The sequence below is a fragment of the Xyrauchen texanus genome, chromosome 37, assembly GCF_025860055.1.
Source record: "Xyrauchen texanus isolate HMW12.3.18 chromosome 37, RBS_HiC_50CHRs, whole genome shotgun sequence".
In the NCBI taxonomy this organism is placed as follows: Eukaryota; Metazoa; Chordata; class Actinopteri; order Cypriniformes; family Catostomidae; genus Xyrauchen; species Xyrauchen texanus.
Genome location: NC_068312.1, coordinates 24,090,887 through 24,112,154, shown reverse-complemented (window position 1 = coordinate 24,112,154; position 21,268 = coordinate 24,090,887). Strand labels below are relative to the sequence as shown.

General features: G+C 38.2%; 1 protein-coding gene across 3 annotated transcripts; it reads left to right on the top strand.

The window, feature by feature from the left end:
- The first annotated feature begins 125 nt into the window (after nt 1–125).
- Nucleotides 126–20,839, top strand: LOC127631238 (zinc finger protein 335-like). Of its 3 annotated transcripts, none has more exons than XM_052109305.1 (28): nt 126–265; nt 1,934–2,143; nt 2,237–2,507; nt 2,673–2,750; nt 3,349–4,239; nt 4,366–4,512; nt 4,602–4,775; nt 4,954–5,212; nt 5,370–5,547; nt 5,768–5,880; nt 6,092–6,110; nt 6,966–7,082; nt 7,913–7,989; nt 8,192–8,352; nt 9,304–9,521; nt 9,843–9,912; nt 10,070–10,143; nt 11,123–11,397; nt 12,016–12,145; nt 12,238–12,444; nt 12,594–12,736; nt 13,015–13,154; nt 13,386–13,465; nt 17,261–17,347; nt 17,555–17,638; nt 17,837–17,902; nt 18,410–18,503; nt 20,133–20,839. In XM_052109305.1, exons 2-28 carry the CDS (start codon nt 1,955–1,957, stop codon nt 20,252–20,254), a joined length of 4,464 nt encoding a protein of 1,487 aa, XP_051965265.1. In that variant the 5' UTR covers nt 126–265; nt 1,934–1,954; the 3' UTR covers nt 20,255–20,839. The 3 variants fall into 3 exon arrangements, with proteins under 3 accessions (XP_051965265.1, XP_051965263.1, XP_051965264.1); XM_052109303.1 differs by having other exon boundaries at nt 13,374–13,465; XM_052109304.1 differs by having other exon boundaries at nt 179–265; nt 1,948–2,143; nt 13,374–13,465.
- Nucleotides 20,840–21,268: the final 429 nt, after the last annotated feature.

The following is a 21,268-nucleotide window of genomic DNA, read 5'->3' as shown; positions in this document are numbered from 1 at the left end:
AGGCAACAGGGATAATATTCACGTTTCCTCGCCAATACGTAAACTTAAGATAAACATTGATACGTTATAACTTAAAAGCGAGCACGCGTTTCCTCACTCGTCTTTTCCTCGTGACGGATAAATGAGTTCCGGCCAGCTATGAGAACAGGAAGCGAGGAGACGCTGATGGCGCCCGACTAGAAACACTAGCAACTAATCGCTTTCGAACACCTAATTTATTTAACCTCATTCGCGAACGAGAGGAGCGAACAGTCGTCCATCTACGGTAAGAAAATTCTATAGCTCTAAATAGTGGGGCAAGTTGTTTATATATATATACACAATGTGTTGCATGGTGGGCAAGATAAAATATTCCGGCAGGCTGGGTGCTCCCTGCCCGTGTAGGCCCTCGAGGTCCCCGAGTCGTTCTTTATATCGCCTGAGCGGAAAAAATAATCCAAGAGCGGCGGGAGGGAAAATGGCGCTGCACGATCAGGCAGGAGAAAGGGCAGCACATATACACGCATTTAGAGGGATTGAAAGCAAGCAACTAGTAGCCAATCAGTCCTGTGAAGAAATACGTGTTTTAAAATGAATATAGATACATTTTCTTCCCTTCAAATTGTTGTAAAAGACGTTTGGTGGTATTAATGTTGGACAGTGACCCAAGCCGTGTACAAGCAGTTGTCCTTGAGAAGTTTGTTCTGTGAGAAATGCCCAAATCCTAGCTATAAAATGTGAGGTGGTGTGGTGGTATTATCAGTGTTACACTGGGTGAAATCCAAATGGTTTAGATGACGTTTTGTTCATCAAGTGCATTTAACACAAAGTCCACGTTGTTGTCGGGCTGTTGTCCTGAGGGTGAGTTATCAAGTGCAGTGTGTGCTTGAAGTATGCTGACTATATTTTCCTGCGAATAGTCCATATAAGAACGTGCTAAATTGGTTGTCACCAAGCTTTTTATTTTCACCAGGGAGTACTATTTATAATGCAATTAAACTGATTCAGAATTATGTTTCGTGCTTGTGATTTTTTTGGTTGTGGACTGATCAGGAAATTTGAGGCCGATATTAACACTAAGATCATCCGATACCGATTTTTATAAAAGTGCTCTTTGCCCCTCTTTTTTGTTGACAAAAACAAACATAAAACAGAGAAGACAAAATTTAGTGGGAGGTTTCAAAATAAAACTGAGATTTTTATAATTTTTTAAATATAATTTTTTTAAAACCCACAATTTTGTTAATGTCCTGTAGTTTGTTTTGTTTTCATGTATTTGTAAAACATTATAATATTTTACCAATAAATATTACCTTGAATATTTTGTTACATTAATATAAAGTGTACACTGTTTTTATTTAAAGTGCAAGGATGTACTTTAATACTTAATCACATGACATTTTAAAATTAATTATTTATTGATATGTTTTGAAAATGGTAGGCTATAAATTACCAAACATTTATTAAACCAATTTAGGCATAAATATTCTGTTTCTACGAACTTGACACATGTTTTTTTTTTAACAATATTCTTTTTTCATTTGGCATTATTTCACTACAGAAAACATTCATTGGCAATGACTCAAAGATATTGTTAGTCAAAACAGTAATGCGCATCTCCCTTTGGCTTATATCTCTTTTTAGCAATAGATGACCACCCCATGTGTCACAATGTAAAATACAGATAATCAAACTTTAATGAAATAAGTAATTACATTTTTTGGATTAAGTTACCGGTAGTATACAAGATTGTCAAGCAATTAACTGTATAGGATCATGAATCTAACCAAATATTACATTTTAAATATTTTTTTAGTATCCGTACAATTTACTTTGGGCTAAAGCTAAACTAAACATGTAGGTTGGTCCATGTTTTCAGATGCACACAGTGCAGCCCATCTCAGTATCATTCTCGGGGCACTCGGTCCAATCTAGCTATAATATTGTGTCACAGACACTTTCTCACAGAGCAGAGATGGACTCGGAGGAGATGGAGGTGGAGAGCAGCAGTGATGTGGGACATTCTGGGATGGAGGAGCCATCAGAAAGTGGCATGGGCATGGAGTCTTCAGAGGCCATGTCTGCTGATAGCAGCGATTCGGCTGCTCCTGCCCAGGCCCCAGAATCAGATTGTCATGTAGGACAGAGTTCTGAGGGACTTGTGGTAAGACAGACAACATTAACATTTGTGTAGCTCCACATGCTAAAGTGTAAATCTAGATTTCATATCAAGGTTACTTTATCTGGTGTGTTGTAGGTTTTTATCCCAGAGACCAGCTCAAGCACAGATGTGCGAAGAGTTCATCTCCCAGACTCTTCCTCTGTCGCCCAATCAACCAGTGTGTCTAGCGTCTCTACGGTGACACAATCGGTCCTGGTGTCGGAGTCTGTCCAGGTCCTGGTGCATTCCAGTGCTGTGTCTGAAGGAGGAATGATGGTTTCTGATTCTACTGCTTCCACCTCCTCAGATCTTGGCTCGGCTATTGACAAGATCATCGAATCCACAATTGGACCTGATATTATGAATGGTAGAAAAACACTGACAATGTAGTAATACGTTTTTAAGTATTTTTTTTCTTCTTAATTTTTATAACACCAAAGGTAGTTAATATGGTAGTCATTATCATCTTTGATGTTTTATTCATATACACTAAATGCTGGTTACATTATTTCTATCAATGTCCATTTTAAAGGATGTATTGCCGTTACGAGCGCAGAAGATGGCAGCGCAGTGACAACACAGTATCTGATACTTCAAGGACCTGATGATGGTGAGAACAATACAGATCATTCATAGTTAAAGTGCAGTCTTAAATTTAAGGGAGAATTAACCCAGCAATGAAAATTGTGTCATTATTAACCTTTATGTTGGTTGATTTGTCTTTCTTCTGTTGAACACAAAATTAGTTTTTGAATAATGTTCATCTTCTCTTTTCAATACAACAAAGAACAATAAATTGGCAGAAAAATAGCTATATTCCAAATCTTCTACCTTTTTTGGTACTTTCTGGAGCTTGACAGCCCCTGCCATTCCTACCAACCTAGCCATTCTGCTAAAACAAGATGAGACAAATCACACTGGTTTCAAATGGCATCAGCATGAGTAAATTATCACTTTTCATTCATGGATAAACTTTTTCTTTCCCCTTTGATCACATTCTAGTCTTAATTAATGTGTGACAAATCTATATATTTCTGGTTTGGCTCAAATTTGCTGGTATTACTGTACTTACACATTCATGGATGGAAAGGACCTTTCAAACTCACAGTTTTGCCTAATTAAATTTTTTTAACAAAAATAAAAAAGATACAAGAAGAGTGGACTTGTTTTGGCTTTTTAATAAGACTTCCTGTGTGTTAAATGTGTAGGAGCACCAGTGGTTCCTCAAATGTCTTCCTCTGCACTGTTGAGTCGCATTGCCATTGAAGCTCTTGCGGATGGACCCACCTCCACATGCCAGGATCAAGCAGACCTATCAGATAACCCGCAGGGCAGCGTGGAACCCGACCAGCCTGGACACTCTGGTTACTATGGACATGAAGAAGGCAGCAGTAGCAGCCGCCCAGACCAGACCCAGCACTCCCAGTACATTGAGTGCAGTGAAGGGGATGACTCAGACCAGACCAGAGAGGCTCGATGCATTGAGTGCTCAGGAGCAGAACCAGACAAAACCCCACATTATTCTGGGATCACGAACTACAGCGTGGCCGAGTGCAGCGGTACGAATTCTAGCCCTCAGAGATGGCCGTTTTGTTCCTCGCGCTATGTTGTGGAATGCAGTGACAGGTTCTTGGAGTGCAGAGCAGAAGGGACGGAGCAGTCGGGGCATTCCCGTTACATCGACAGCAGCGTGGATTACAGGGAGCGTGTCTCAGGCTCAGAGCAGGAAGGGAGTGTGGCAGAGGAGTCCCAACATTTGTACATGCCGCAGGACACGCCGTATGCGGATGAGGGTGCTGTTCGCCACTCACTGGCCGACACAGTGGGTTCGCAGCTCGCTGATCAAATGTACTGCAGTGACAGCTTGCCTGGACCATTCATAAGTAGCAGCAGGAACTATTCTACCCAAACAGAGCCTGAGGTGTTGGACTCTGGGGAGGTGTCTGAACTAGAGCACAGAACCCCAGATATGGCAGAGCTGGAGGAAATGATGGAGGTGGTGATTGTACAGCAGTTTAAGTGTAAGATGTGCCCATATAAAAGTGTCTCCAAGGATACGCTCATCAACCACATGAGGGACAGACATTTTAAACCACCAGGTAAACAACGACAGGTTATAAATGACCCTTCGCTAGGTTCTGCCCCCCTTGGTTATGGTCGCTGTAATGATGATGATAGAATTTTCATTTTTGGGTCAACTATCAATTTTCTTGTTTCACACTAAGGTGCTCCGCCCCCCAAAAAACGTGGCCGGGGTCGTCCACGAAAATCAGAAACTAAAGAGCAACCCGTTTCTGAAGTCAAGAAGGAAGAGCCACCTGAAGAAGAGGATGATGACATCATTGATGCTGGTGCCATTGATGACCTTGAAGGTCAGTGGGGTTAATTTAATACAGTTTGCATTTTCCAAAGTCCATAATGTCCTGTTTTTAAATACATGTGTTTTTATTTGGATTTTTAGGCGACAGTGATTATAAGCCAGCTGATGAAGAGGCTAGGCTCAGATCAGCTGCCAGTCATAGCACACCTCCTCCTCCTCCTCCGTGTTCTTCCTCATCTTTCACTATTTTGCGTAAACGGCCCAGAAGAATGGTGGGCCCACCCCGCAAATTCATTTTCTCCCAAAGTTTCTCAGGTCAGTTTAAAAAATCTGTGTATTTATTTAGTTTTCCCAGGATACAGAATTGCAATAAAACCTCTATATAGCTCTTCTATATAGCTGGTCATTTGAGAAATTCACAAAAATTTACATTTCCAAGAAAGTGTACTATAAATCTATGAGAAAATTATATTTTCACCTGTGTATGAAACAGAAGCACCAGCAGTGTCTCAGACAAACTATCCAGGTGACCCTCAAGCTCCTGAAGAGGCAAGCTCCACTGGATTGGAGATCGGAACCTCCTCATTATCCAATGGGAGTACAGCGGAGCCAGGCATTAGCCAGTCAGATTCAGAGAACAAAGATCCCTCATCAAACACTGGCCCTGATGACATAGAGTTTTTGCCAAGGAAACGAGGACGGCCTTCTAAACGCTTCCTTCAGAAGAAGTACAAAAAGTACATGAATCGCAAGTATGTGATGAAGGATTTACCAGTCATTGATCATCCAAAGCAGGTTTTGATAGGTTGATTTGTACAAATCAACAAAACCTTGAATGACATTAATTTCAAAGATGTAGCTATATATTCAGGATTGTCAGTCTCATTTTCTTTTATATTATTTTTTAAGTAAGTACTACAGATCCCTGAAGCCTCTACTAAGGCCTCATAATTGCTGGATCTGTGGCTCCCGTTTTCTTTCACAAGAGGATCTCCGTTTCCATGTGGATTCTCATGAAGGAAATGACCCTGAACGCTTCAAGTGTTTGCAGTGTAGCTACTGCTGTAAACGTTGGTCCTCACTCAAAGTAAGAACCAGATCCCCTCAACTGAGGACCAAGGTTAAATTCATGCTTCAATTAGTAGATCTTAATCATTGACATATCATACAAATATTTGATATTATTGAATATACTGTGATTTATTGACTTTAGTTCTTGTTCTGTCTGTATTATCTATTTCTTTGCATTTTTATCATAAAGTCCTAAAAGCTTATTTTCTAACATTCTTGATATGTGTATCCCATAGGAGCACATGTTCAATCATGAAGGTACAAAACCTTATAAGTGTGAGTCATGTGATTACTCCAGTGTTTATAAGAAAGATGTCATCCGGCACTCGGCTGTCCACAACAAAAGCAAGTAAGACCTGACACATGAGAACATCTCCTTTCAAATGGTTTCTTGTCATGTTATTTTTATAAGATTTGCTTATTAAAAATCTAATTTTAAAATGCTCACTTGTTTGGAATATGAATAAAAATCTGATCTGAATTAATTTCATATTCATACTTTATATAAAATCTTATTACAGTGGTATTAATATTCTTTTTACTTTTCTAATCCCGTTTAGGACTCGGAAGACAGATATGGTAAGATTCCAGAAGTCATGATGCTAACTAACAACAAGCAATCACATTTAAATTAATCACATGACCTGCATCTTATACTCTCATTCATATGATATATCAGTTTAGGATTACATTACAGTAATAGTTCAGTCAAAAATGAAAAGTCTCTCATAATTTACTCACCCTCATGCCATTTCAGATGTGCATGACTTTGTTTCTTCTGCTGAGCTCAAATGAAGATTTTTAGAAGAATATTTTGGCTCTGTAGGTCCATACAGTGCAAGTGAATGGTACCAACATTTTGAGGCTCCAAAAGCACATAAAGGCAGCATAAAAGTAATCCATAAAGGCCCAGGTATACTTCGTTTTTGTGCGTTCTAGATTGGCTCGCGTTGCTTTGCAAAGTGTACTGACCGCAAGAGAATACTAAAGCATTAGACGCATGCCCACTACAGCTGCTTTGTGATTCCCTTTTAGTACAGGCATGCGAAAACGATGTGCACAAACGAGAACCGCATCTCCCTGTCAAGAAAATCTGCATCTTAGCACCTTTAGAAAGTCATTCGAAACCTATATTACTACCTTACTTGGATCACTAAAGGAGCAGTTATGCATAATGTTAGACAGCCTCAGTCACCATTCACTTTCTTTGCATCTTTTTCCCATACAATGAAAGTGAATGGAGACTGATGCAATGATTCTGCCTAAATTTTGTGATCCACGGAAAAAGTCATATGGGTTTGAAAAAACCTGGGGATGCGTAAATGATGGCATTTATTTGTGAAATTTATTTTAGGGTGAACTAGCTCTAACTCTTAATGGTTTGATAAATGGTAGCTTTTCATGCGACAGCAGTCCTACGTTAATCCTTTACAGGTTCCCAAAGTGTCAGAGTTTCCGTGTCCCATCTGCCACCGTGTGTACCCAATGCAGAAACGCCTCACGCAGCACATGAAGACACACAGCACAGAGAAGCCTCACATGTGTGACAAGGTAGGAAAGCCATATCACCCTGCAGTTCTCACCTGGGTAACCCACTGAAGCTAAGCACAGTTGAGCCTGGTCCGTACATGGATGGGAGACCTCATGGGGAAAGCTAAGGTTTCTGCTGGAAGAGGTGTTAGTGAGGCCAGCAGAGGATGCTCACCCTGTGGTCTGTTTGGGTCCTAACTGGAGGACACTGTACTGTTAAAAAGGTAAAGTCTTTCTGATGAGACATTGAACTGAGGTCTCTGTGGTCATTAAAAATCCCAGGGTAGTTTTCGTAAAGAGTAGGGGTGTAACCCCTGTGTCCTGGCCAAATGCCCCCTATTTATAAAAAGGGAGTGTTTGCCCCCCCTCACCAGCAGCTTGATTTGTTTAATTTGATTTGATTTTTCTTTTGTTTTTTTCTTTTACCTATTTATGATTGTTACTTTTGACTTTAAAATAAATAATACTTTTTGTTTAAACCTTATCCTCGTGTGGCCTCCCCTTCATGTTGCTCTGCCTTTAGTCTTGTGGTTTGCAAAGTATGGGGGCTTGTCCGGAATTGTAGCTGGAATCAGGTCAGTAATGCCCTTGGGTTTTATCACAACACATTACATGAGAGGTATTGTGTTAGTGTTGTGTAAAGCGCTTTGAGTGTAGTGTCAGAGAAGCGCTATATAATTGTAACATTCATTCATTAAATCTACAGCTAATCATTGCTGAAATTGTAATGTGCTGTAGCTTGGCATGTAAAATAATATTTTGTGCATATAGATAGACAAATGGACTGGTTTTTATGGGTTGGACAGGATTTATTCTTTGCTTATTCTAATTAAAATATATCTACCTTGCAGTGTGGGAAATCCTTCAAGAAACGCTACACTTTCAAAATGCATCTTCTCACACACATACAAAACTGCGGCAACAGCTTGTAAGTGAGATGTTAGGTCTCAGTGTATGTGTCTGTTTGCTCCCTAAAAGCTAAACTCTGTCTTAAACACTCTGAAGTTCAGCTTTACATTTATGCTCTTGGTTAATGCTTTTTTAACAAGGCATAAGTGCACATATTGCCCATAAAGTGGTTATACTAGGACAGATTGCTAGAAGAGTGATGCTCTCTTATCCTTTATCAGGTTTAAGTGTGAGTTCTGTGAAATAACCTGCAATGACAAGAAAAACTTGCTCAATCATCAGCTATCCCACACCAATGACAAACCTTTCAAATGTGAAGATTGCAAATACTCTACGAGTAAAGAGGATTTCCTGGTGTCCCACATAGCCATTAAACATACAGGTGAGTTCACATTATGAATAAGAACTTCACTGTTTTTAAAGGTTGTTATTCTGGGTTCAATTCAAGTTAAGCTCAATCAACAGCATTTGTGAAATAATATTGATTACCACAAAAATGAATGTTTACATGCACCTCCTTTTTATTTTTTTTTCAAAAAAGCAAAAATCAAGGTTACAGTGAGGCACTTACATTGGAAGTGAATGGGGGCCAGAATACTGACTTTTTCAAGTATAGCTTCAAGACATAAACAATATGTAAGCATGATTTTATGTAACGTTATAGCCTATTTAACAACTTCGTTGCCATGACGATTTAGTCACCAAACCCTATAATGACTATAAAAATTACAATTTAAACAACTTTACAGCTCAAATAATACATGAGGAGTTTTAACAGAAGAATTGATTTGTGCTTTTATAAAATTATAAACTTCAAATTTCTGCCTTTAAACCCTCCAGGAATTGGCCACATTCGCTTCCACTGTAAGTGCCTCACTGTAACCTCGATTTTTATCTGTTTTTTTCTTATTTTTTTTTTGCCACAAAATGTTGTTAATTGAGCTAAAGTTGTATTGAACCCAGAATATTCTTTTAAAACATCTTTTGTCATTTTAATGTAATGAAGTAGTCACAAAGTATTTAGACTGTATGTTAATTACTATGTTAAAACAAAAAAATAAACTGCTCCATCCAAAGCAATTTACAACAAACATCTTGCAAAGACACACACAGATATCTCTCTGTATCAGCTTTACCCTCTCAAAGGCACAGGTCTCCATAATTCACTTATAGATGGGATCAAACCTACAACTTTTAATAGCCTTTTAAACCACCACTTGCATAACTACTGGAAGTTTCATTAAGCTTGTAATGTCATACATATTTAACTTTCTTGAAAGTGTTGAAAATATTCCTGACCTGCCATATCTGTCCATCATTACCTCCCACTCAGGTGAAAAGCCCTTCTCCTGTGACATGTGCCATTTCACGACCCGACACAGGAAGAACCTTCGGCTGCATGTGCAGTGTCGTCACCCTGAGGCCTTCGAGGAGTGGAGTCATGTGCACCCTGAGGAGCCCATCCGTCACCGCCAGAAACCTGTTTTCACCTCTCAGCAGATTGAAGACCTTAGGTTGCAGCATGAGACGCAGGGACTTCAGGGCACAATTGTGAATATACACACGCACCAGAAAGTATTTGGACACTTTACTCACACACAGCATTTTGACAATCAGAAAGTGTCTGAATACTTTTTGTCTTCATTGTGATACAATATATCTACCGATTTATCATTTCAAAATCTATTTTTTTTTTTTATGTTTTGTTTAAAGTGTGTTTGTTCTATATTCTATCTATATTCAAACCATCAACCTTTTATCACCATTTCACTGCCACTCTATATACAGTACAAGCATTTAAATATGCATGAATGAGTTGGGCCCTGTAATGTAGTTTTAATATAATAAGATAATCCTCTTTCATACTCTAAGGTGTCAGTGGACCCCATCACTCTCCAAACCATTGAGTCCATGGGAAACACTACCATAATTTACGAGCAAGGTCAGTAGAAAAGTTCTCCAGCTTAAGGCTAGTCGAGCCCTTTTTATTTTGGCAGCCACTTAAATTGCTGTGTGTAATTTTGAATTTGCCGTCACATATCTTGTATTATATTAATAGTCAGCTCACAGTGGTAAATTTGATTGTTATCCCTGCTCAGCCCAGACTGCTGACCTCTCAGCCCAGAATGCCCTAGACCTGTTGCTGAACATGAGTAACGCAAGAGAACTGCAGGTACTATACTGACACATTGTCGTCTGTCTTTTTTTATGTATAGAATAAGGTGATAAAAACACATATTTAGGATAGTAATGATAGGATATGAAAGTACCAATAAGTAAATCAAGCGCTTTAGACATTTTTTCAGATACCAAAAAACTATAGGCCAATACTGATTCAGAATTGTTTTTTAACCAGATTTTTGTTTTACTTTTGAATTACTCTTGTAAATAAACACAGTTTAATTACACCCCTACAAAGGCATTTAGCAATTTACATTGAGCATTATTGGATTGGATCTGTTAATTGGATGCATTACTGGCTTAAAATTATAAGACATTCACTTTGAAAGAAAAATTAAAAAACAAAAATTCAAATATTACCTTTTTTTATAGAGGTTGTTATAATTGCACTAAACAGCTTTTACCTGTTATGACAGAACATACAAAAAATAAAAAATAACTTGACTCAAATCCTTTATTCTTTAGAAAGAGAGAAAAATGGGACAAGAATTACAAAATAAACTTTTTCACTTTTTCACAGCTCAGTCAGTTTTGTTACGCATGTTGTGTATACAGACATGTGGACAAGAAACACCCAACATGCTTTACATTTTCCAGATGTGTTTCTTTTATGTAGGTATTTTAAGTGATTATCAATGACTATTGGTGTAGGTGATTTCATATGCAGAAAAACCCTATGCAACATCACTGTATGTACCCAAGTAATTATTAAGAAACTTTGCCTTGCTCATGGTAATAGCTGATTTACAATGGTGTTATTATTTTCATAAAATCTGGCTGATAAATCGGTGTTCCATATATTGGAGCAACTCTAGAAGTCACCAGAATATTGACATAAGATTACTTTTTGACCTTTATCTCCTGGTGAATCGCATTATGCTATGCTTATATGGAAAAAGGAGAGTAGGTCCAGCATAGCATTTATCTTTAGAATATAAGCAGTGCCCGTTCTCTGTGATGACCCCTCTCAGGTGGCGGTGCTGAAAACAGATGGTAAGACTCTGGAGACTGGGTCTTGGCCTGGAGCTGGCTCTGGGGGTCAACCTCAAAAGATTGTGACCTTCCATGTGTCAGAGAATGGAGATACTGTGGTGCAGGAGGCGTTTGAGACAGCTGAAGGTACCGTGAAGCAAGAAGAGGCTACTGGTGTGTCACAGGAAGTGGCAGAGATTGGCATCAGTACATATGAGGGAGAAGAGTTCAGTGTGGTGGAACAGGCTGTTCCTGCCACTGGAACAACACACAGGTGTCTTTAAATGTCATAAAATAAAGATCCTGCACTATTTCAAGGTCACTAATCATGTTAAATGCTTTTTTTAAAAATTCAGATTTCCTTCTCATGCAGGGATAACATGGATCGCCAGATTTTGTGCACCCTTGTGGAGTCCATGCAAGCTTGAGTGCTTGCTATTAGGGGGGACATTCTAAGGGGCCGTAAAGACTGAATGCGTTCTTGTGCACATAAGACTAGACACAGCACAACGAATAGAACAGAACGCAGGTGTCTTGACGTGTTTACAAAAATGACTCTTTTGTAAATCTGACACGGTGCTTAAAAATGTGGAAAATATAGTGAGACGTGGTGCAATGGTCAAAGATGTCCATCTAGCGCATGTTTACATAGGAAAGCAAATGAAAAACACAGCAGACACGTGCAGAAACACCTAGAAAGTCTGAAATTATGTTACTTTTTCAGTTAAAACTTACACTCAAATTATTATTCTGGTAATATAATATAAAATATATAAATAGAAAAATCTAAAATCGTAGCAGTTTCAGTAGTGGAATCAGACTTATTTTTATTATGCAGTATACAAAACCTTATTGATGATAATCCTTTATGGTTGTGTGTGTGTGAGAGCAGTTTAGAGGAGCCCTCGGCTGAGCCACAGGTGATGGAAGTGAGCACCGAGCCCACTGCACCTCTGAAAGAGAGTAAAGAGAAGTTTTACCTGAGCTCAGGTCTCACGGATGGAGTCCTGCAGCAGGTGGAGGTGAGATTGGGATTGGTACTTCACAGAAAGAATAATCAATGTTTTTTTATTTCCCGGTGGAAAGCACAATTGATGAAATAATTTTCTTGCAGCTGAGCAGTGAAGCTCCAGGCTCCCCTTCTCTGTGTCCATCACCCTCTTCTCAACAGTTCAACAACAAACGCTTCTCCTGCCGGATCTGCATGGAAGCTTTCCATGGCCGCTCAGACATGGAGAACCATAAGAGGGCGCACATAGACCCCAAAACGTTTAAATGTCCTGACTGTGACTTCACAGCACCTTCCTGGCCAGATGTCAAGGTATGAGGGTCTTATCATTTACATTTTATATCAATGTTTTCTTTTAGATTTTATTTTCATGATTTGTTTAAAAAATAAATTGGCACCATGACCTTGTCCAGAATAATTGTGGTGTGTGAAATGCTTATAATAAAGTTATATAATCCTAGTCTCACATGGCCATGCACGCTTATTTGAGGCCTCATAAATGCACCAGCTGCAGTTTTGCCTCCAAGAACAAGAAAGACCTGAGACGCCACATGATGACACACACTAACGAGAAGCCTTTCGCTTGTCAGGTCTGTGGACAAAGGTGAGGAAACACATGATATATGACTCTTCATTATTTTCAGATTCTGTTGATCTCTGTTTGACAGCTTTGGTGGTCTGTTCTATTTTGAAGTATTGATTTGTTTTTCTATCACATATACATCTTTTTTGTTATTATTCTGCAACATTCAAATATTGTTGGTCAGTTATGATTAGAGAATAGGTACTTTGTGGAAAAAAAAAAAAAATTTTTTTTTTTTTTTTTAACCACGTATAGGGTGGATAAAGACAGCACACACTGAGTCTAAGTTTCTCTTTTAGGTTCAACCGTAATGGCCATCTGAAGTTCCATATGGAGAGGCTTCACACTCAGGAGGCCTCTCTCCCTAAAAGCCGCTCTGTCCCCTCTCAGCAGACCATCATTGTTAACAGTGATGAAGAGGCTTTAGCCACACTGCAGAGTGAGTGTTGACTACTGTCTCTCAGTTTTACTCATTATGAAACTGATGCATTTAATTGATATAAAAATAATCCCACACAGCCTTGTTCTCTCCCTCACAACTGATTACGTGAAGATTTGCCATGTTACAATTATGATATAATACTTCTACTTCCCGGCTAAATTATTATTTTGCTCGTGTTGTGTGTGTGTGTGTGTGGGTGTATTCTATATCTGTAAGCCGGTCAGGCAGTGATCAGCCCAGAGAGGTTACAACAGGCTTTGGGTCAGGAGCACATCATTGTGACCCAGGATCAGACACTTTCTGACCAGGTATATCCCAATAAGTTATCCGTTAACATTCATATTCTTGTCAATGGCAGTTTTTAGCTGGCACAGGCCCCCCTGGAAGTATGTGATTTGAATAGAGCCATCTTTGCTTATGAGCCATAAATGTCGTGCGACCAAATTACTCTGGAGCCACAAATGAAGTCCTGACAGCACTGATTGGCTGATAGCACCACAGGAATGCGCACATTTGTTCAGTAAAAAAATGTATTCTCTCATCGTTTAATCCTCATGCCATCCCAGATGTGAATGACTTTCTTTCTTCTGAAAATAAACAAATATTTTTAGAAAAGTATCTCCGCTCTGTTAGTCAAAACTAGACTGGACTACTTTAATGCTCTCATTGCAGGCCTCCCTGCATGTGCAATTAGACCCCTGCAAATGATCCAGAATGCAGCAACACGTCTGGTCTTTAATTAACCAAAGAAAGCACATGTTACACCACTACTTGTCTCACTTCACTGACTGTGAACGTGAACGTCAAAAGAATAATAATCAAGAGAGAAGAGCGCACAATTAAAACTGGTACGTACGTCCTCACCTTAAATTAATTCCAGTGGACCTATTTGTACCCAGCCCTCTGCAGTGTTTCAACTGTCAAAAATACGGCCATGGTTCTAATGGCTGCAACAACAAACATACCTGTTGTAACTGTGGAGAGGTAGGCCACGACAAAGAGAGCTGTGGAAAAACCATCATAATGTTGTAATTGCTCAGGTGAGCATTCAACTGCATCAAAACCGTGTCCCATGTGGATCAAAGAAAAGGAAGTACAGAAGATCAGGTGTACTAATAGAATCAGTTATCTCGAAGCAAATAAAATTATGGTGTCGTCCCTTTTACGCTGAATAAACCCTTCACCTCTGTTGCAAAAATAAAGCTGTGAGAACAATAGACTGCCAGACAGATATCACCTGGATGCATAAAGATAAACCCCAAACCGTTAACAGTAGTAATGTTCCCCCCAAAGATGAAGAACGCCGGAACCCAGAGCAAACGTTTCTAAATTACATTCACTCCAGTCAGAACTCAATAACAGGAAACCAAAAGGCAAATAAAAACAATGATAAGGCAAGTTCTTCACAATCAAAAGTATCCCAAGACGAAACCTCAAAGACAAAACAATCAAAAGATGTGGAAATGAAAGAGAATGAACACCATAGTAGAAGTCCATACCCTAAAGGCAGAACCAAGAAAACTGTCCCTATTTTCCGTAATGGGTCGTGGTATCAGGGCAAATTTTACGGAGCTGGAGTGTCTAACTGCAATTATTAACCCTCTAACCATATGTTTTCAAGAAACACAATTAACACCAGACGGTACTCTCTTTTAAAAATGTTAGAAGTTTTAACACTTTCGGCCCCAATGACTAGTGGGCTTCTGGTGGTTCAAATATTTTAATAAGAAAAGATGTAATCCATAGTCTTATAAATATTAATGGCAGCCTACAGGCAACAGCAGTATGCCTGACTTTGCAGAAAACCATTACAGTCATCTCTATCTACATTCCTCCAAATTTAAACTTGACACACATGGACCTAGATCACCTTATTGCTCAGCTCCCATCTCCTTTTAATCTCATGGGTGATTTTAATAGTCATAACACTTTGTGGGGCAGTAATCACTGTAACACAAAAGGAAAGAAGACTGAAGATTTTATAGATAACCACACCTTATGTCTTTTAAATAATTAATTGAATACCTATTTACATCCAGGACATGGAACGTACTCTTCAATCGACCTAACAATTTGTCAGCCTGAATTATTTTTAGATCTATCATGGAAAGTTTGGCATGTCCTTTGTGGAAGTGACCATTTCCCAATCATAGTAACCGTCAAAGGTAGAGAGGAAGAAACAAATGTACAAAGATGGCAAATTAAAAAATAAAATTAGTATCAGTTTCAAACCCTCTGTCATGAGAAAATGACACTGTTTCCAGGAGACAGAACACTTATATAAGACAGATGTTATGCAGAATTTCACTGAAACGCTCATATCTATAGCTAATGATACAGTCCCAAGAACATCTTTAAATCTAAAACATAGACGACTTCCATGGTTTGATAATACATTTAAGGAAGCTATAAAAGAGACGAAAAAAAACTGAAAGACTTTTCTTCAGACATCCATCAACTGAAAATCTTATCAAACTCAAGATGAGTAGAGCACGAGCAAAAAGTATTATAAATGGTGAATAATGAAGTAAAAAAGGAAGTAGATTTGTTTCCAGCATGACAACAATTACTCCATCATAAAAACCTTATACGGAAAATGAAGGGAAAAAACAACGGTCCTCAAAAACACAACAATCAGCATGCCACACTCTTTACTTCAAAACAAGAAATTGCAAACATTCTAGCAAAAATTTTCGAAAACAATTAATCTATTGAGAACTGCCTTCCTGCTTTTCGACTTTTCTTGCTCAACAAGAAAAAGAAAAGATTAACTTTTAGCTCCAGTAACAGAGCCATACAACCAACCTTTTTCTATGGAAGAACTACAGCGAGCCATTAAAAAATCCCACAGCACAGCTGTTGGACCAGATAAAATCCACTATCAATCTACCTTTCCCTGAAAAAGAATCCACTTTTCCCTGAAAATGCTCCTTAGAATTTTTAACTCCATCTGGATATCAGGAAAAATCCAATCTGCCTAGCATGAAGCAGAAATATTACCCATTTCAAAGTCAGGAAAAGACCATAACGACCCCATAAAACTACCGCATTTAACCAGTTGTTTATGCAAAACAATGGAGAGGTTGTTAATGATCACCTGATATGGATAATAGAATCTAAACAACACACAAGTAATGCCCAATGTGGTTTCAGGAAATGTCGAAGCACTACAGATCACATTATTTGTCTTGAAAGCTATATCTGTGACACATTTACCAGAATAGATCTCATTGTAGCTGTCTTCTTTGATTTGGAGAAAGCCTATGACACGACATAGAAACATGGCATTTTAAAAGATCTGTACCAAATTAATTTTAGAGGTCGACTGCCAAACTTTATTGAAAGTTTTTTTTAATCGAACAGACTTTTTAGAGTTAAAATAGCAAACACCTTGTCTAACCTACATAAACAAGGACTTGGAGTACCTCAAGGAAGTATCCTATCAGTAACCCTCTTCAGTATTAAAATAAATAACATTCCAAAAGGCATTGGCTCTGATGTCCTCTGTAGTTTAGCTGTAGATGATATATGCATTTGCTACAAGAGCAAGTACATGAATACTGTCCAGCAAAAAATCCAATTGAAGATAAACAAAAGGCACTCCATGTCAACACAGAACGATTTCAAGTTCTCACAAACAAAAACCATCTGTATGCATTTCTATTGGCTTCGTTCACTACACAATGAACCAGAGCTGTTTATGGATGGAGTACCCATTAAAGTTGTTAAAGAGAACAGGTTTCTTGGTATCACTTTTGACAACAAACTTACTTTTATTTTTTGCGATTTATATGCCACCTACGTTTGTATGTGTGTCAGACAGAATACATGACAACTTTTGAATGGCTGTCAATGAAAGGTGCTAGCTGGATCATGCTAACCGATTAAACCTTGACCCTCTGGCACTCTGAGAGGAAGAGCTTGTGATTGGCTAATTCTTTTTGGCCATTGTCCAATCACAGAGCAGCTCAGTATGCTTGCATTTACTTTATTTGTAACGGACTGAAAGCTTTAATTATTCTCTTTTACCAGGTTTAAGGTAAATTTAGATTTGACTGAATAGATTGAAAAACTTGTTTTAGACTAAATGCTTTATTTCTCAGGAGGAGGCGACATATATTCAGCAGATCACAACAGTTGATGGACAGACGGTACAGCACTTAATGACTGGAGACAATCAAGTCACTGAGGTACTAGTTTTCTAACACTTTTTTGATTCTGCTTACATTTACATGACTTTTAGCTGCTGTCTCAGATGGGACAATGTCTCATTAATGTTGTAAGGGCCGAATGAAACAATGCCACTAAACAGGTTCATTGAGAGCCTGATGCACTCATGATCAATGCAAATCACATTCTGATGGTTATCATTCCTTCCTATGGCATGTTTCTCCCAGGTCCAGTACATCATCTCCCAGGACGGAGTTCAGCACTTAATACCACGGGAATATGTGGTGGTGTCTGATGGCAATCACATTCAGGTTAGTGTGTCTTTACAAAAGGACATCTCTAACCAAAAGGTCCAGAATCCTCAAGGAGAGGTTTTCAATGAAAGGTCCTTTAAAAGATTAGAACAGGCTCAACTGTTCTGTGACTGCAACTTGAAATGCATTTAGAGTGTCATTCTTGGTCTGTAGGACGTTAAGTAAAGAAAAAAAAATTCTGTTTGTGATTTCTAGATGGAGGATGGAGAGATCACTCACATTCATTACGAACACGATGGGACGTTTCTGCAGGAGCAGCAGGTTGAACTCACAGCAGAACACGAATACTGATGCTTTTGCATTGCTGCATATCTTAAAAAGCATAAATGTCTGTGAACACTTTTTTTCAATTCAGGAAAGCACACATATGCTCTTTCCCAAAAACATATTCAGTTACATACTGCCTATATAGGCAGCAGCTTTCTAAGGCAGCGTCCTAACCAGCATGAAACCTCTTAATGGAACCCATTTGGAACATATTTGGTACACATAGCCAGCAAATCTGTGTGCCACTCAAATGGTGCTCTTCTCAGTACACTCAACGTACAAATTATTTCAGTAGTGTGACTTTGGTATGACATCAGTAACAAACTGATACAATTATAATATGCATAAAAATACATAGCACACACAATATATTGAGTCAAATAATCACATTTTAAGAACACTAAACCATTTTTAGCAACACCTTTCATTATTTCATGAATCATATTTATAATCAATATTTCACATTGTTGTTTATTTTTAACTTTCTTCTGTGGTGGTCAGATTGATGGACAGATCCAGTATGTTCCCATCACTGCTGAGCAACAGATTGTTGCCCCTGAGGACCTGGAGGCTGCCGCCCATTCCGCTGTCACAGGTATAATCTTTCACCCGCTCTGACCTTATTATACTTTACCTGGACAAGTTTGGTCACCCTCAGTGCCAAGAGCAAAATGTGTAAAATAACTTTGTGGTAATGTAAGAGAGAATATTGAGGGATGGAAGCAACCAGTGTTGGGTAACGTTACTTTTAAAAGTAACTCGTTAGAATATTGCATTACTCTTTAAAAAGTAACTTAATTAAAATTGAATGTTTATGGAAAGTAAAGCGTTAAGTTACTTTTGTGTTATTTTTACGTTACTTTTTATCTCACAGTCATTTTCTCTTCTGCTATGCTATGCATTCAACGCAAATAAGTAGTGCATTGCATACAAGAGACATTACAGGTCATGCTAGCTACTGTACAGCACTCATGTCAAACAGATATTTAGAAAGTAGGTCTTCACATTATATCTATTTTAAAGAATCAATAACATGAATATGCATGATTTGTTTTTCCATCAACATGGCATGGTCATACCTAAAGCAGCAAAGTCCAACACTTGAACCTGCATCATATATGCCATCATGTGCTGTGCCCGTCGACAATGTCAGAGTCAACTTAAGATGTTTTTCAAAAGTCAGGATAAAATTCAGTGGGGAATGCCAGCCTAACAAGTTCAAGTAATGTGACGGACAATAAAATAATATTTTTCTCTGAAGTCATCTCAGTGCATGCTTGTTATGAGTTGATCCACTGTGCGTACAGACGCCACTGGTTGATCGCATACAACTTCAAATGCGTGTGTTAATACAATTGAATGGAATCGTTATTAATGCTACCAAAATGTCATAAAAACAGTTTGTTTCATTAATCAAACTACTTGTTTATTATAAAACAAAAATGTATAATCTTTTTAGAAATTAAGATGTTTTCTCTGCGTACACAATCAATGTCTAAACTTGCATGGAGTCAGTGATCCAGAGTCAGCTTTTTCATCCCAGTCACCCAGTTACAGTAATCTGTAACAGAGCAGTTTGGATGCATAATCCAAGTATTTCACCCTGTGTATCATGTCATGGCCTGTGGAAGACTAATCTTATAATCCCTCTGCTTAAACATGCTTACTGATTAATTTTTTTAATGCAGTGTGTATTAATATGAATCAATCACGTTTCACTCATCTGAATGTTGACCTCATATTACCCTAAAACAAGCAATTTTCTCAGCATTTATAGCTCATGCGCGTTAGCGAGTTGATTGACTTGTATCTAAAAGGTGATTGGCTCTTTTACCTGCAAGGCGGGACTTCCTTTCTACATCCATTGACTGTTGGGTGCTAGAGCTTCTGGTTGGACATTCCAATTTCTCCCATTCATTTAAATAGAAGTGACTTGACTCTGCAAAATAGTCTCTGGCCTCAAACTCTAAAGAACTACAATGCCTATCATGCACACTATCTCCTCCCCGAAGTTTGCACACTTTGTCTACTGATTTCTCACCATATAGGGAAAGTAGAGGTGTACAAAATTTACGTGTTACTTTATTTCAAATGTAACTCTGATATCATGGTCTAAAATAAAAAAAATATTGCGTTACTTTTGTAACGTGTTACCCCCAACACTGGAAGCAACCGTCACTTGTGTATCGGAAGTGATGTGATTGATGGGTTTGTTTGTGTGTAGCTGTTGCAGATGCAGCCATGGCTCAGGAGCAGACGTTTTACACAGAGGCCACACCTGAACAACTTGAACAGCTGCAGCAACAAGGCATTCAGTATGATGTCATAACATTTACTGAGGAGTAGAAAATAAATACACTCTGATTTGAACACCAACAGAAACACACACACAGAATTGTGTGGCTCGTGGCTGCTCCATATGACTGCAGTGGACATCACAGACTCTGATGATCATCAATCAGACCGAGATGTTTCACAGACTCAAATTATCTTTTGCCAGAATTGTCCAGGAAGAGGGTGAATGTACTGTTAGATGCACTCTGCAAATTATACAAATCATGCCTTTATATTTATTTGTCATATTTAAAATTATTTATCTTTGTGTGCCTACAGTGTTTTTTCCTTGTAAAGAAAAAAAAAGAAAACTGTGCAACCTGTATAGAGAATTCTGTATTTAATTCTGTGTTGCTGTGGTGTACTACCATGGATTCAACTTCTACTGTTCTTCTGATTTAGACAGAATTGGAATTGTACAAGTGTGTAAAAAGTGTTGGACGATTGATATATCTTTTTTCATATGGTTCCTCGCTGTAGCTAAAATAAAGGTGGGTTTTATTTTCATTTTATGTGAAACACTGTTTCGTCTTTATCTTCTTCAGTTTTAAAAATACTTTTACTTTCAGTCTATAAAGATGCCTGCAGAAATTAAGTGCATACCAAATAAATCATGTCTTCTTTATCTGAACTTTACATTGTGAAAGTATTTATGCTTTTTTGAAGTTCAGATCAACATCACAGATATTGTGATGTACAGTACAAGGGAACAGATCTGTTGTACCTTTTAGATATTTATGTTTGTGGATCAAAGATTGAGGATGACTCTTTAGTTAAAAAACAACAAAATAATTGCACCATGCACTTGATTTTCCCTGGCACATCTAAAATATTGCATTGAATATACAGTGTATTGATACGTAAAATTAAATGATCCAGACAGTGTAACAATGGTCTGTTGATGGTTATATCTGGTACGTTTGTACTGATAAGTATAATCATTTAAATCTATTAATGTAAAGGATAATTACCAGCCGTACAATTAGAAAATTTGCCTCAGGATCATCTATAAAGTGATTTATTAAT

Coding starts and splice junctions, on each gene's coding strand:
- LOC127631238 (XM_052109303.1), top strand. CDS start 1,955: ATGGACTCGGAGGAGATGGAGGTGGAGAGCAGCAGTGATGTGGGACAT. Junction 2,144..2,236: donor AGAGTTCTGAGGGACTTGTG/GTAAGACAGACA, acceptor GGTGTGTTGTAG/GTTTTTATCCCAGAGACCAG. Junction 13,466..17,260: donor ATCAGACACTTTCTGACCAG/GTATATCCCAAT, acceptor TTTATTTCTCAG/GAGGAGGCGACATATATTCA.